This window comes from Hypanus sabinus, chromosome 21, assembly GCF_030144855.1.
Source record: "Hypanus sabinus isolate sHypSab1 chromosome 21, sHypSab1.hap1, whole genome shotgun sequence".
NCBI classification, from domain to species: Eukaryota; Metazoa; Chordata; class Chondrichthyes; order Myliobatiformes; family Dasyatidae; genus Hypanus; species Hypanus sabinus.
The window spans coordinates 15,636,314-15,653,255 of NC_082726.1; the positions used below are offsets into that span (position 1 = coordinate 15,636,314).

The 16,942-nt window shown below is 44.8% G+C and overlaps 1 protein-coding gene and 1 long non-coding RNA gene across 10 annotated transcripts in view; one reads left to right on the forward strand and one right to left on the reverse strand.

Moving 5' to 3' along the window:
* Positions 1 to 16,942, forward strand: part of LOC132378817 (uncharacterized) — a 42,032-nt gene that overhangs the window by 9,428 nt on the left and 15,662 nt on the right. For all 8 annotated transcript variants that reach the window (XR_009507198.1, XR_009507194.1, XR_009507191.1 and 5 more), the window contains one exon: positions 15,641 to 15,757. This is a non-coding gene — a long non-coding RNA (uncharacterized LOC132378817). The remainder of the gene's footprint in view (positions 1 to 15,640; positions 15,758 to 16,942) is intronic.
* On the reverse strand, positions 3,643 to 15,437 carry LOC132378816 (hydroxylysine kinase-like). 2 transcript variants are annotated; one of them, XM_059946040.1, is made up of 5 exons: positions 15,166 to 15,437; positions 8,022 to 8,358; positions 7,707 to 7,846; positions 6,151 to 6,331; positions 3,643 to 5,226 (listed from the first exon to the last, which is right to left on the reverse strand). In XM_059946040.1, exons 2-5 carry the CDS (start codon positions 8,356 to 8,358, stop codon positions 4,754 to 4,756), a joined length of 1,131 nt encoding a protein of 376 aa, XP_059802023.1. In that variant the 5' UTR covers positions 15,166 to 15,437; the 3' UTR covers positions 3,643 to 4,753. The 2 variants fall into 2 exon arrangements, with proteins under 2 accessions (XP_059802023.1, XP_059802024.1); XM_059946041.1 differs by lacking the exon at positions 15,166 to 15,437 and adding an exon at positions 14,705 to 15,084.

Consider the following 16,942-nt stretch of genomic DNA (forward strand, 5'->3'; position numbering starts at 1 on the left):
TGATGCCATAATGCACAAAAGATCTGGGGTCTCAGTGTGGGTGATTACCTGCACGATGGTTATTTGTCACTGAAGATGGAGTTTTCGTAGGCAGATGTGGGAGTGGCTGAGGTCCTTGATACGTGAGTGCTTGTTTGTCCGGACCCTGTTGAGAAGGGCAGCGTTTCAATTCTTGTGGGGACCAACTCTCCTATTGTGAGGAGGCTCATGGGGGGCTGCAGGGAGAAAGCTGGGGAGAGCTTCCTGAGAATATTGTCTGTTCACCCGATGTTTCAAGTTGCTGTTGAGGAAGTCGTGGCTGCATTGGGCCGGATAACGAGTTTAGACGATGGACTGACTGGTTCACCCAGTCCAAGCAATCGTGTTATGGCCCGGGGAAGTGGAAGGAGTAATGGGACACCCCAAATTTCCCGGAGTGCCCGAGGGCAAGGCCCTCTTGGTGGACGCTCCAGAAGACCATGAAGAGGAGTCAGGCTTACCTGCTGGGGTACCGGTGAGGCCCGGGCTGCAGAAGCCCTCGGTTGTACAGGTGAACAGGATGACAGTGACTGTCAGGAAACTACGAAGAGGGAAGTCACGTTCAAGCGGGGATGCCTTGGCGCATCTCTCCCAGGTGACAGTACTGTCCAGCGTCCCTGTGAGACAAGCCGGGAAGAAACTACCTGCAAAGGGGGGAAAGTTGATCGCAGAGTCATTCAATTTTCGGGACCCCCCGGTACCTGTGGGTTGAAAGACGACGTTGATAGAGAAGATGTTGAAACTGGAAAGTGTCTTTTCCACTGACGAGTTTGATGTGGGTTGTTCCAAGAGGGTTGTCACACTATCCAGGTGACCAAGGTCACCCTGTTCAGACCAAATGTCGCGGCGACTGGCCCCTGCAAGGGTGCAGAGTGCAGAGTTTGACTGTTTCTCCTGTTTCATTGTTATTGGTTTATTATTGTCACATGGGCATTGAGAAACTTTGTTTGGCCTACCATTCCGGCAGTACAAGGTGAAACAGTAACAGAATGTACATATAATAAAGGATAACAGTTACAGAGGAAGCACAGTGCGGGCAGACTATCAGGTACAAAGCCACAACGAGGTAGATCATGTGGTCAGGAGTCCATCTTGTCACACTACGGGGCCACTCAGTAGTTTCATTTCTAGTTTCTAGACAACAAGCTGAACTGGAAGGGCAGTCGGCAGGTGGACCTAGTGGCCCTGTGTCCCAGTTTGACAGCAAGTTCAAATGAAATTGGGTAATTTGATACAACCAAAGCTTGCGGCTTTTTTGGTAACTCACTTCATCCTCAACTACATTGTGATTAGAGTGAACAGTTTTTAAAATAGTGTCAGTTTGTGTGTGTTTCTGCTCAAAAAGCAGTGATTTTTGACACTGATAGTTGGTGAGAAATAGGCAGTGAGAATTTGCTCACTGTGGTCTTAAGTATTCAGGCTTGGAGATACGACTCGGAGAGAAGATGAAATGATTTCACTTCTTCAACAAATGAGGACCTACGAAGAATTTGAAGATATTGTCAATCACCCTGAATGTTACAGTGAAATTTAAAATTTGGAGGATACTATCATCAAAAATATTATCTGAAGGCAGTCCATTATCTGCACTAATTTTGTTCATTTAAATTCAATCAAAAGAACACGACAGCATACACTGGATGAATTCTTCCATCGATGACCATGAGGAACTAATACACGTACATAGTACTGTCATATTATTGGCAGTGTTCTATTTATTCTGTATTCTATTTAAATACATAATGTGTTACTCAATTAGAATTAATTTGTCTTTTTTGTATCGCTATCTACTTCCATGAAACTTCTGCTTTGAGACAGCCGCTTAATTTGGACAAATGTACAGGTCCTGATGTGTCCCAACTAACCAGAATCCACTGTACTTCATTTAAAAGCATAATCCAAATTAAGGAAGGCCAACTCTAAGGAGGAACAGCCTGTGCCTGATTTGAAATTTATTATTCACCTGTGTTCTCTGTCTGTCTCTGGGCAAATATTCACCAGAGTGCATATGGGACAGCTTAAATCATCTGGATTCTAACTGCACATTAATGAGCCTGTCACATTTTACAAAGTTTTATGTCTATATACACTTTGGGTTTTAGTCAAGATACTGGGCCAGGGCTGATTGATATTCCATGATTCTGGCTGCAAGTCTGATGGAAATAGTTCTGTCCCTGCTCTATGTAGGTGAATTACTGGATTGGTCTGATTCATGTTTAAACTACAAAGCTGATTTGACTGAGCACTTTCAGAAAATTTCCTCAGGGAAGTTGTAATTAAGAACAACAAGCCATAATTTTTTAATGCGCAGCAAGATGGGGAGGCATATTTTTATGTCATTGGTAGATGGGATGTGGAAATTTATTTATGGGGGGGGTGGGATTACATTTTATGATCAGCGGCTTCTGAGAATCCAAACTGAAGAAGTTGGAAATCTGAATGCAAGGGAAAATGCTGGAAAGACTCAGCAGGAGGGGCAGCATCTGAAGGGAGAGAAGCGGAGTTAATGTTGCAGGTTACAGACTCGAAACCAGGTTTATTGCCACTGACATCGGCTGAGAAATTCGTTGTTTTGTGGCAGCAGTACAGTGCAGGCATAACACTTTTTTATAAGATACAATAAATAGTGCAAAAGATAAAAAGCGAGGTGGTGTTCATGGACCATTCAGAAATCTGTTAGCAGGGGGAAGACACACTGCCTATTGAAGATGTCCTATGGGGAGGCTTGTGCCTGTGACGGACTCTTCACCATTAGCAGTGAATCTTCACTGGGTAAGGAATTCAAGGGATATGAGGAAAGGCAAGCAAACAAGGGTGAAATGCAGGCCAGCCATAATTTAATGGCAGCCTCCTCCCCTCCTCCATATTTCACTGATTGTTCAGCTGAATCCCAAATCCATTAGCTGGTGGGGTAATGTATTGCAGTAAAACTTGGATAATGCGCTGTCTGATGATTTGGGAATCCTAGTGGTTTGGTATCTAGCTCTCCTGACGTTTGCAATTCCCACTCACTGGCCTGGTGTTCCCATCGTTCACCGGGAGCTCAGATCTTGTACCCTCTTTAATCTCATCTCTGTCTGCTACTGCATTCCCTTGAAATTTGCCGGGTTTACTGAAATGTAGATGTGCAACATCTTTAAAATGAAAAAATAAATCTGAATTAAAATGATGCACAGTAAGAGTATTAAAAACATACTGTCTCATTGTTTGGAAAACCAGATTTTAAAATTCTATCAGTTCTAGTGATTTGATACGAAAGATCGGATTGAGAAGAGAGTACGTTCTCTGGTTGTCATCTCCTCTTTGATTACAGAATCACAGAGTGGTTACTGAATGAGAACAGGGCATTCAGACCAGATGTCTCCACCAGCTCTATGGAACAGCAATTCACCCACCACACACCCTCCGTTGTTCCACATATCCACATGTTCCACAAATCTTCCCTTTCTCATTTTGCCTCCATTACAATCATTCCCTAGTAATACAATCACTCCATTTTTGTGCCTCTTCTGACAGTAACTGGGGCACGTTAGGGCAACTTTGAATAACAAGCACTTTCTTGGAATTCTTCCTTGCAGCAGCCACCATGTCCTAATCTCAAATGAAAGAAAAGACGACGTCCAATATTGCTGATCAGATGTATTAATAGTCATGGGTACAGATATTACAGCATAAAAGGTATACACAGCCGATGTTTTAATAGATTTAAAATTCCAAACCTTTCAGGGTTTTGTGTGGTGACAGCAGAGGTGCCATAGCACTCTCTGTCCATAATCGCACATACCCCCCACAGTGCCATTTCCACCACATCACTAGACAGTAGATATGCTAAATCTGCCCCATCACCATATCCACTGATCCTTCATATTATCTGCGCCAGGGTTACGTCGGCCCTCTTACCCTATCCACACCTGTGCCACATCCACAACCATCCGATCACCATATTGCTATAATTGAATGCTACAGAAAGAAAAACATTTTTGAAAAAAGCTGGAGATACCAGAGTGGAGATGGAAAACAAGTTAACGTTTCATGCTGGAACCGGGAAAAGTCGCGATGAAGTTTGAACTTGCCAAGTGGGCTGGATGGAAGGGGGCAGAGGTGACTGAGGAAATGGGGATGGGGCTTGGTGGAAGAGACTGGCAAAGGCTGAGAGCCAAGAGGTGCTAGGTGGAGCAGAAGCAGGAGATGAATGAAATCTGAAATTACCCGAGGAAGGAAAAACTGAGGGGAATGGACGATCAAGGAGCTGATTCTCCCCAACCTACGGCACAGAGTGAGCACCCTGTGCTGACAGTGACCATTTCACACCAGGTCCTCGGGTGACAGTTCAGCTACTGATAGTGGAAGTAGCTTGGCTCGAGATACCAGAAATCAGAGTGCAGAGGAATGTTGGTGGAATTTCAACAAACCCTAACCCACACCAAAACATCACCTATACTGTCATCAGCAATGGCACGTGGTTTGAAGATTAACCCATGAGCTTCTCTACACTATCTCTAGGACAATTGGACTCAGGATAGTGAGACTATTAACCAAGTCTCACGCCCCAGAGGGTTGATACACCATTTCATATCTGGTCAAGCATGATGGTTTAAAGATCTATTTAAACATGAATGGACCATTCAGTTGGTGGACATGCTTAATGATTGCAATTTAGTAATTTCTCCCTTAAATACATGGATATTTTATGAGAAGCTGTTGTGCCTGGGTCACCTCAGTTCCACTGGGGAGGTCATGGAGTGAGATAGGAGTCAGCTGTCTCAAACCAAACTTTCTGCACTGCTTCTTCACCCAGTTCCCAGAGCTGATGCAAAAGCATCCAACCAGTTCTTGATGTGGTCATAAGGTATTCCTCATTATCTGGGTAAAACTGGACTATGTATCTTCCCATAACCAGCGACTGAGCAAACCTGCCAAGAACCAGCAAATACAAGGCATCCCTCTCCTGGGGAGATAAAGATATCTCACTTTCAAAGCCGGCGAGAATGTGGCCCCCCACATGCATGGGATCGTTGTTGTCCAGCATCATGTACATTATGCATATGGCCAGGTCACACACACAGTAACCACAGTTCATGTCACTGAAGTCAAGAATGCCAGAGATGTCCAACTCCTGTTTCAGGTGACCTGGGTTGGAGCGATCAGCTGATGAATGACGAGGATGCACTAGAACGTTGGTGTGACTGAAGTCTCCATGATTGATGCCTGTTCGAGACACAAATGTTGTACAATTGTATCATCCGTCACTAAAGGCAACATACACTCCTGCGCGTGAGGGACAGTTGCAGTGAACGCATTTGTGAGGCTGCACTTGGAGAATTGTGCACAGTCATAGTCACCCTGTTATCAGAAGGTGAAAGAAATGCAAAGGTGATTTATGAGAATGTTGCCAGGATTCAAGGTCCTGAGTTGTTGAGGGAAGCTGGGCAGACCGGGGCTTTATTCCAGGTGGCTGAGTTGGACCAACAGAGGTGGATATAATCTTGAGGGGCATTGCCAAGGTGAATGTAGAGTATTCTGAGAGGGGAAGTATTTTAAAAGGGCAATTTCTTCACATAAAGGGAGGTGTGATTATGGAATGAGTGACCAGTGGAAGGGGTAAAGGTTAATAACATTTAATGGACATTTGGACTGATACGCAGATAGGAACGGTTCAGAGGGATAGGGGCAGAATGTGTGCAAATGGTTCTAGGTTAGATGGCATTTTCCTGGCATGGACGAGTTGGGCTGGAGGATTTGCTTCCCTGCTGTACAAGCCCATAAGATCGTAAGACAAAGGATCAGAATTAGAACATTTAGCCCATCGAGTCTACTGTTATTCCATCATGGCTGATTTACTTTCCCTCTCAATCCCATTCTCCTGCCTTCTCCCTGTAACCTTGATGTCCTTAATTAAATTTACCCAATGACTTGGCTTCCACTGCTGCCTGTGGCAATGAATTACACAGACTCACAGTCTGGGACTCTGGATGGGTTCTACTGGATGGATGTTTAAGCACCTATTTCATTTCATTGTTCAGTGGTCAGAAGGTGAAGTTGGTGTACTTGGCCCATTGACCCATTTTCACAACTGCTCAAATTGCCCCCCCCCCCCCCCGCAAACCTAATGACTGATAGAGAGGCACTTACTTTCATGAAAGTTGCTGATATTTGGAAGCACCTTCTCTAGAATTTGCTGAATAATTTGCTCCATAACTTTGCGATCACTGTCCTTCAGTATGTATAGGTACTCTTTCAGCTGGTGAATGTTCGTAAGTTTCCAGATGAAGGAATCTCTCTGTAGACTCTTCAGTTTGGGATGTTGGAATTCCTAATAATTAGACAAGTCCATTACACTCACCCACCACCAGCAAATTAACTTTCTTCAAGATAATTGCCACAAAATTCTGCTTTTCTACACAAATTTAGCACCAACATCCCAAAGTGGAGTACTAACAGCATTTATTATAGTTGTGGGAGACCGATCACTCACGTTAGTCAAAATGAACAGATCGCTGCACTTTAAGCAACTGGAACTGTGAGGTTAACTCATCCTACACAGCCAGAGGTTCAAAACAACCGTCCCAACTTCATCTTCTATTAGCTAGTCCTTTCTCCCAAAGGTAGCTTGTTCTCTAGAGTCACTCATTTAGGAAGCTTATAGTGGTCTTTAAAGGGTGACTGGTGGATTTCAAATTGCGGATTGGAATTAATTTGACATTTCTCTCCGAGAAAAAGAAAAAGAATTGAAATATCAAAAGCACTAAAAGTTTCAATCATTTGAAAAAATGGTAATCAGCTGGGAGTCATTGCAGCTTTCCCCTCTTCACTCTGGCTAATTTTCCCACTGCCTCAGGAAACAGAACATCCAACATTGCAGGGCGGGACAGATCCTTTGGTCCACGACGTCGTTCTGACCTCTTAACCTACCAAGATGAATCTAACCCTTCGCTCCTACATATCTCACTATTTTCATCCACGTGCCTATTAATTTCAGAGTCAATGTGGCCTAATGTGTCTGCCTCTTCCATCACCTCCAGCACTTGCACTTCCTTATCCAAATCATTTATGTATTTAAAAAAAATCACTAAGAACAGGGTCCTCCCAGCCTGGTCATTCTTTCTTCCCCTCTCTACATTTGGGTGGAAGATGCAAAATCCTGAAAGCATGTCCCAGCAGACTCCAGGACAGTTTCTCAGCCACTCTCCGTCTCTTGGACTGACCTGTAACTCGGTAAGGATTGATCTCTCAGTCGACCTTGCTGTGGCCCCAGCACTTTATTGTCTACCTGCCCTGTTCTTCCTGAGAGTGAAACGCTGTATTTTACATTCTGCTTTCTCCTTACACCTCAGTGTACTGGTCTGGCTGGATGACACACCAACCAAAAGCTTTTCACTCTATCTCGATAAATGACAAATATAAAGCAATAACTTTGTTTCTCTCTCCACACCTGCTGCCTGACCTGCTGACTGTTTCTACAATTTCATTTTGCTGCTTAATATTTGGCATCATATCTGTGATGCTGAGTGACCCAAAATAATAAAGATGACTTTTCAACAAATTGTTTTAAAATGCAATCATTTCAAGCTGGAGATTTAAAGTAAATCTGATTTGTTACCACAGGATGGCGCTTTGATCATACCTGTACTGATATTAAAGGCAAAACACAGCTTACTTAGATGTCTGGACAGAATACATGGACTTACTTTGAGAACCTTATTAATCTGAGCGAGAGTTTGCCCGACCTTGTACAAGGTCAGTGGGCCTGCAGGAATCTGCTGCAGTGGAATTCCCGGTAAATAGGTGAACAAGCGGACCATATGGGTCTTATATTCTTGACCAGATTCTGCAAAATATAGAGCATGGTCTTTGGTTAGATTAGTCTGACAAACCTCTGTTTCCAATGAGTTTCAGTGAATTATGAAAACATGGACAATTAGATAAATAAGGCAAATTTTAATCTAAGGGACAAATGATGAATAAACAGGCTCAATATACAAGAACCAATAATTGATACTCACTAATCGTCTCCAGCGACATAATCCTGCCATCAGTGGTTGGGATGGGTGTGGGGGTGGGAAAACCTTTCTGCTTCAAGAACATCAAGACTCGTGTTTGTACTTCCACCAAATCTACATCTTGGCTGTCGGTCGTGTTCAGGACTTTGAGGACGTAGCTCCTCCTGTGATTCCTGCTTACTTGGGTCTCAGCTACCTGGATGTGAAAGTTCTGGTCATCATAGCTGGGCAGTGGCTGGACCTCTGAGACCTTCAGACGATACAATTGTCCTACCAGCTCCACCACCTGGGTCTCGCTCAGTGAGGGCTTGATTAGAACGGCATTCTTCAACTCAGACATCTGAATTACAGGAAAACAATGAATTCCAACAACTGTAACATTCTTGATCTTTTATATATTTGTATCATATTTCCTTACAACATAAGAGAGACCATTCAGTCCATTGAGTCCTTGCTCACTGAACAAGCCCATCAGTTTCAGTCCCTTTGAGACATTTTCTCTCACACCCATTGGCATGCTGTAGTTCTCCAACTTTCCGCCTACACTGGACATGATTTATGGATGCAAGTCAGTTTTAATTACAGAGGGAAAGAACAGCAAATGTCACATCAGTAATAAAAGCAAGCAAACCTGTCTTGGAAGTATTGTTCACGTCCTTATCCCCAAAGCATAATACATACGCTGAGAGGCCAGTTTATTAGGTACACATGTACATCTACTTGTTAATTCAAATATCTAATCGGCCAATCATATGGCAGCAACTCAATGCATAAAAGTATGCAGACGTGGTCAAGAATTTCAATTGTTGTACAGACAAAACATCTGCATGTGGAAAAAATTTGATTTAATTGACTTTGACAGTGGAATGATAATTGGTGCCAGATTGGGTGCTTTGAGTAGCATCTTAGAAACTTAAGCTCCTGGGATTGTCACACACAGCAGTCTCTGGAGTTGACAGAGAATGAAGCAAAAAATCCACTATGAATTACAACAGTTGTGTGCAGAAGAGCATCTCTGAACTCACAACACACCAAACCTTGAAGTGGTTAGGCTACAGCAGCAGAAAACCACAAACCTACAGTCAGACGCCACTTCGTTAGGTGCAGGAGGCACCCAACAAAGCGCCTCTGAATGCATCCAGCTGCAGATCCTGGAAGACCGTGTTAGGGATATGGAGCAGCAGCTGGACGACCCTGTATGGGAGAGGGAGGAGATAATCGATCACAGTTAACGGAAGTAGTCACCCCAAAGTTGCAGGAGCTGGGTGACTGTCCGGAAAAATGGAAATGTGAATGTGCTGTTTGTGCAGTGGCCACCCCCCTCATTAATAAGTATACCGTCCTGGCTACTGTTGCAGGAGATAATGCCATGGAGTCTGGGTTACTGGCACTGAGCATGGGTCCATGGTGCAGGAGGGAAAGAGGGAGAAGATGGGAGCAGTAGTTATAGGGATCTCAATAGTCAGGGAAACAGACCGGAGATTCTGTGGACTTGAACAGGACACCCAAATGGTATGTTGCCTCCCAGGTGCCAGGGTCAGCAACGTCTTGGATTGTGTCCACGGTATTTTGGCGGGGAACTGAGAGCACCCAGATGTCCTGGTACATATTGATGCCACTGGCAAAGGAAGGAAAAGCAAAGAGTTCCTGAAAAGAGAATTTAGAGAGCTAGGTAGAAAGCTGAGTAGCAGGACCTTCTGAGTAGTAATTTCTGGATCACTGCCTGTGCCACACGCCAGAGAGGGTAGAAATAGGATGATTTGGCAGATTAATGAGCAGCCGAGAAGCTGGTGCGGGGGGAAGGGATTCAGATTCTTGGATCATTGGGATCTCTCCCGGGGGAGGTATGACCTGTTCAAAAATGATGGGTTGCACTTGAACTCGAGGGGAACCAATATTCTCACGGGCAGGTTTGTCAGAGCTGTTAGAGACTGTTTGGCAAGGGGGAGGGAACTGGAGTGAAGGGACTCAGGAAAGGACGGATGATAAAAAAGCAAAGATAGCGTGCAGTGTGTTAGAAAAGGCTGACAGATGATAGGGCATAATTGCAGCCAGCAGGGTGAATATCAATGTATTAGGAATGCAGAATCAAAAAGGATGGCCAATACCATACTCAAAGTGTTATATCTCAATGCGCGGAGTACAAGAAACAAAGTGGATGATCTTGTTACATGATTACAGATTGTCAGGTATGATGTTTTGGCCATCACTGAATCCTGGCTGACGGACGGTTGTAGCTGGGAGCTGAATGTTTGAAGTTACGCTTTGTATCAGAGGGATAGGAAGGTTGGCATAGGGGGACATAGGATTGGAAGACGTTGAACCCTTGTGACAACACAAGTGAATCTGCAGATGCTGGAAATAAACAAAAACACAAAATGCTGGCAGAACTCAGCAGGCCAGACAGCATCTATGGGAGGAGGTAGTGACGACGTTTCGGGCCGAAACCTCGTCACTACCTCCTCTCATAGATGCTGTCTGGCCTGCTGATTTCTGCCAGCATTTTGTGTTTTAATTTGAATCCTTGTGGGTTGAGTTAAGAAACTGCAAGGGCAAAAAGACCTTGATGGCAGTTGTATACAGGGCTTCCCTACAGTAGCTGGGATGTGGACAACTGATTACAATGGCAAATAGAAAAAAAGTGTCAAAAAGACAATATTATGATAGTCAAGGGAAATTTCAACATGCAGGTCGATTGGGAAAATTAGGTGGATCTCAAGAGAGTGAGTTTGTTGAATGTTCACGAGACGGCTTTTTAGAGCAGTTTGTCATTGAGCCTACTAGGCCTGGGGATCAGCTGTACTGGATTGGGTGTTATGTAATGAACCAGAGGTGATTAGGGAGCTTAAGGTAAAAGAACCCTTAGGAGACAGTGCCACAATATGATTGAGTTCAACTTGAAATTTGATAGGGAGAAAAGTAACGTCTGATGTAGCAGTATTTCAGTGGAGTAAAGGAAATTACAGTGCAATGAGACAGGAGTCGGCCAAAGTAAATTGGAGGGAAAAGCCAGCAAGGATGATAGTGGAGCAGCAATGGCTTGAGTTTCTGGGAAAAATGAGGAAGGTGCAGGTCATGTGTATTCCAAAAGCAAAGAAATACTCAAATGGCAAAATAGTACAACCGTGGCTGACATAGGAAGTCAAAGCTAACTTAAAAGCAAAAGGGAGGGCATACAACAATGCAAAAATTAGCAGGAAAACAGAGATTGGGAAGCTTTTAAAAACCTACAGTGAGCAACTAAAAGAATCATTAGGAGGGAAAAGATGAAATACAAAAGCAAGTTAACAAACAATATCACAGTGGACAGTAAAAGCTTTTTCAAATATTTAAAAACAAAAGAAAGATGAGAGTGGATATAGAACCGCAAGAAAATGAGGCAGGAGAAATAATAATGGGGGACAATGAGATGGCAGGTGTAATGAGTATTTTGCATCAGTCTTCACTGTGGAAGACACTAGCAGTATGCCTGATGTTGTAATGTGTGAAGGAAGAGAAGTGGGTGCAGTTACTGTTATAAGAGAAGGTGCTTAAAAAGCTGAAAGACCTGAAGATACACAAGTCACCCGGACCTGATGAACTGCACACTAGGGTTCAGAAAGAGGTAGTGGTAGAGGTTGTGGAGGCAATAGTAATGATCTTTCAAAAATTATCGGACTCTGGCATGGTGCCGGAAAATTGCAAATGTCATTCCACTCTAAGAAAGGAGGAAGGCAGCAGAAAGGAAATTATAGACCAGTTAACCTCACCTCTGTGGTTGGGAAGAAGTTAGTGTCAATTGTTAAGTATGAGATTATGGAATACTTGTTGACACTGGACAAGATAAGACATGTCAGCCTGGATTTCTTAAGGGAATATCTTACCTGACAAACCTGTTGGGATTCTTTGAGGAGATTACAAGTAGGATAGATAAAGGGGATGCAGTGGATGTTGTATATTTGGCCTTTGACAAGGGGCCACACATGAAGCTGCTTACTAGGATACAGAGCTGGAGAAGGGAAAGGATCATGGGACGGGAGGCCTAGGGAGAAAGAAAGGGGGAGGGAAGCACCAGAGGGAGATGGAAAACAGGCAAGGAGTGATTGTGAGAGGGGCAGAGAGAGAAAAAAGAGAAAAGGAGAGAGAAAGAAAAGGGGGGGAGAGGAGTAATTAACAAATAAATAAATAAGGGGTGGGGTAAGAAGGGGAGGAGGGGCATTAACAGAGATTAGAGAAGTCAATGTTCATGCATCAGGTTGGAGGCTACCCAGATGGAATATTCAGGTGTTGTCCCTCCAACCTGAGTGTGGCTTCATCTTGACAGTAGAGGAGGCCATGGATAGACATATCAGAATGGGAATTCCTTATTCCATCCCTTATCTAGTTATTTATTTATTATTTCCCCCCTTTTCTCTCTCTGCCCCTCTCACAATCACTCCTTTCTTCTTCTCCATCTCCCTCTGGTGCTTCCCCTCCCCCTTGCTTTCTCCTGAGGCCTCCCGTCCCATGATCCTTTCCCTTCTCCAGCTCTGTATCACTTTCGCCAATCACCTTTCCAGCTCTTAGCTTCATCCCACCCCCTCTGGTCTTTCTCTTATCATTTTGCATTTCCCCCTCCTCCCAATACTTTCATATCTCTTAACTATCTTTCCTTTCAGTTAGTCCTGACGAAGGGTCTCGGCCTGAAACGTCAACAGTGATTCTCCTTATAGATGCTGCCTGGCCTGCTGTGTTCCACCAGCATTTTGTGTGTGTTGCTTGAATTTCCAGCATCTGCAGATTTCCTCGAGCCCTAGTAACCTTGTCTTTTGTCTCCCTCAATAACTTGGAGTAAACCCCACCAGGCTCTGGGGACTTATCTATTTTAATACTCATTAGGAGGCCCAACACTTCCTCCTCCTTGGCCCCTAACATATTTATGCACATGACACTGACCTCCTGGTCCTCCATATCCTTCTCTTTGGTAAATACTGAAGTAAAATACTCATTTAAGGACATCACTCACATTCTCTGCAACCAAGTAAACGCACCCTCTTTATCCTTGAATGGCCCACCCTCTCCCTACTTATCCTCTTTGCTCTTGATGTATAGAATGTCTTGGGATTCACCTTAATCCCACTTGCTAAGGACTTTTTATAGCCTTTCCTGGTTTTCTCAATTCCCTTCTTGAGTTCTTGTTTGGTTTCTTTAGAATGCTCATGTACTTCATTTGATCATAACTTCTGAAGCTTTACATACTTTTCCTTTTTCTTCTTGACCAAATTCATCACTTCTCTGGACATCCAAGGTTCTCTTACTGTTCCATCTCCATAGTTCCTTCTAATAGGAACATACCTTTCCTCTCCTCTGTGAAATTCATCTTTTAAAATCAGTTTTCTGATGACTCTGCCATAGTTGGATGCATCAGCAAGGGAGATGAGGTGGATACAGGGCTACGGTGGGAAATTTTGCCACATGGTGCGAGCAGAATCATCTGCAGCTTAATGTGAAAAAGACTAAGTTGCTGGTGGTGGACCTGAGGAGGGCTAAGGCACCGGTGACCCCTGTTTCCATCCAAGGGGTCAGTGTGGACATAGTGGAGGATTACAAATACCTGGGGATATGAATTGACAATAAACTGGACTGGTCAAAGAACACTGAGGCTGTCTACAAGAAGGGTCAGAGTCGTCTCTACTTCCTGAGGAGACTGAGGTCCTTTAACATCTGCCGGACGATGCTGAGGATGTTCTACGAGGCTGTGATGGCCGGTGCTATCATGTTTGCTGTTGTGTGCTGGGGTAGCAGGCTGAGGGTAGCAGACACCAACAGAATCAACAAACTCATTCGTAAGGCCAGTGATGTTGTGGGGGTGGAACTGGACTCTCTGACGGTGGTGTCTGAAAAGAAGATGCTGTCCAAGTTGCATGCCATCATGGACAATGTCTCCCATCCACTCCATAATGTACTGGTTAGGCACAGGAGCACATTCAGCCAGAGACTCATTCCACCGAGATGTAACACTGAGCGTCATAGGAAGTCATTCCTACCTGTGGCCATCAAACTTTACAACTCCTCCCTCAGAGTGTCAGACACTCTGAGCCAATAGGCTGGTCCTGGACTTATTTCCACTTGGCATGATTAACTTATTATTATTTAATTATTTATGGTTTTATATTGCTATATTTCTTCACTATTCTTGGTTGGTGCGGCTGTAACTAAACCCAATTTCCCTCGGGATCAATAAAGTATGTCTGTCTGTCTGAAAATCCTCCTTATATTTGATGTGGACTTGCTAGAGAGAAGGTGTTCCCAAGTAAGTCTTCTTAGTTCCTGCCAAATGACCTTGTAATTTCCCATACTCCAACTTAACATTCTCCTGCAATTTAAAACTATCCTTATCTATAGTTCTTCTGAAAGCTAAGGAGTTTTGGTCTCTGTTCCCCAACTGTCACCTGGCCTCTACATTCTGGTCCGATCCTTGGCTTCCGGACCAGGGGCTCGGGTTCCCTGCCCCCTGCAAAACTTGTTTAAACCCTCGTGATCACCATTGGCAAACCTCCCAACCAGGATATTAGTTCCCCCTCCAGGTCACGTGCAGCCCGTCCCCCTTTGTACAAGTCATCCCTTCCCCGGAAATGGTTCCAAAGATCCAAGAATTTATAACACTGGTCCCAGCACTGTCTCCTCAGCCACTCACGTATTCATTCGTGCTATCATTCCATTCCTACCTGCACTGGCCTTTGGCACCGGGAGTATTCCGGAGGTTAGCTCCTGGAGGTCCTCTTGCCGAACTCTCCATACTCACTGCTTACGGCCTCCTCCTCTGCCAATGCCATCTGTGCACAGCAATCTCAGGCTGTTCACCCTTTCCCTTGAAAACATCCTGCATCCGCTCCGATGCCTCCCGAAACTTGCACCAGGGCGACAACACACCATCCTGGTGTCTCCTTTGCAGCCATTTACTGCTTTGGTTGGAGCAATCAAACTTTGAAGCGAACCGTAAGCCTTTAAACCCAACACACTCAGCAAAATTAGAACTCGTGTCTCATTAGCTATTTCATTTGCTTTCAAATACTGCTGAATTAGCTCAGTACCCAGACTGCAGTGTGATCTTTTGTGTCATCAAATGAGTCAATTTTTCCAGTATAACCAGCCATTTCCTATATGATTATTATGACCTGGTACTCACGCCTTATGAATCTTCCTTCTCTTTGCGAACCCGTGAATCCTTCAGTTTTCTGCCTTGTTTTAAAAACTCGATCGCGTCCTCCCTTCCGAACCAGAAGCCCGTGCTCACTTCCTTTTTGCTTCAAAAAATCTCGCCGTGCTTGAAAGGGTAGGTAGCCATCTCGGGTTCAATTTTAAAGAAATACCTTGTCACCAATATTACTTTTCGTAACTTCAAATCACTAAACTAATTCAAAGAAAGACACGGAAGTCCGGAGGGAGGGGGGGGGGGATCTAACTTCATGTTTAATTTAAAAGAGGCGTGGTATCGTGATGACGTGGAAATCCACGTTTTTACACGTACAACCTGGAATGGTTTACTTAAATTTACAAGAATGAATGGTCTGGAGGCTCAATGACCTGTGGAACGGTGAACAGCAATGGTGGAATTCTGTGCCGTGATCAAGTGCGAGGGACTCACTTTCCGTACCGTTCAGTCCACAGACCCACATCGTGCTCACCCAACGGACGCGACAAGGACCAGCTTGACCATTTGACGGCCAATGGCATTTGGACACGATCCTTTCAGGATGTAGGGGTGACAAGTGGAGCAGGTACAGGAAGTGATCTTCCATTTCGCGCAGATCTGCCCTCAACCCGACCTGCTGTCACCCCACCAGGGATAGGGTTCGTCTTGTTCTCATTTACAACCCCACCAGCCTCCGTGTCTGCACATAATCTCCGTAACTTCCGCCATCTCCAACGCGACCCACCACCAAGCACATCTTCCCCTCCCCCCCACCACTTCCCGCTTTCTCCAGGGATAGACAATAGCCAGGAGTAGGCCATTCGGCCCTTCTAGCCAGCACCGTCATTCACTGTGATCATGGCTGATCATACACCTTGTTCCTGCCCTCTCCCCATACTCCAGGTGGGGTCTCACCAGGGCCCTGTACAGCTGCAGAAGGACCTCTTTACTCCAATACTCAATTCCTCTTGTTATAAAGGCCAGCATGCCATTAGCTTTCTTCACTGTCTGCTGTACCTGCATGCTTGCTTTCATTGACTGATGTACAAGAACACCTAGTGTTCTTGATCATTCCCTTGGCCACTTATCTCTCCCCACAAGTGGAGCAAGTGCCTTACCTGCCCCTACACCTCCTCCCTCACTAGCATCCAGGGCCCCAAACAGGCTTTCCAGGTGAGGTGACACTTCACCTGTGAGTCTGTTGGGGTCGTCTACTGTATCCCATGTTGCCAGTGTGGCCTTCTGTATATCGCTGAGACCCAAAGTAGATTAGGAGAACATCTGGTCAAGCACCTGTGCTCCAGCCGCCAGAGAAAGCAGGATCTCCCAGTGGCCACACATTTTAATTCCACTTCCCATTCCCGTTCTGACATGTCTGTCCATGGCCTCCTCTACTGGCAAAATGAATCCAAACTCAGGTTGGAGGAACAACACCTTATATACCGGCTGGGTAGCCTCCAACCTGATGGCATGAACATCGAATCCTCAACCTTCAGGAGAAGGACCCCCTCCCCGTCTCTTTTGCCATTCCCCATTCCCTTTTACCTCTCTCACCTTATCTTCCCTGCCCATGACCTCCCTCTGGTGCTCCTCCCTCTTCCCTTTCTTCCATGGCTTTCTGTCCTCTCCTATCAGATTCCCTCTTCTCAAGCCCTTTTATTTCTTTCAAATCAACTATCAAGCTCTTTACTTCACCCTCGCGCCCCACCCCTCGGATTCACCTATAATCTACAAACTTGTATTTCTTCCTGCCCTCCCCTACTGTCGCACC

Bases quoted from the DNA above. Each gene is read 5' to 3' on its own strand.
- LOC132378816 (XM_059946040.1), bottom strand. From the start codon at position 8,358: ATGTCTGAGTTGAAGAATGCCGTTCTAATCAAGCCCTCACTGAGCGAG. The intron at 6,332-7,706 runs GTAAGTCCATGT...TCTAATTATTAG, and splicing joins AGATTAATAAGGTTCTCAAA to GAATTCCAACATCCCAAACT. The intron at 5,227-6,150 runs GTAAGTGCCTCT...TGTCTCGAACAG, and splicing joins TATCAGCAACTTTCATGAAA to GCATCAATCATGGAGACTTC.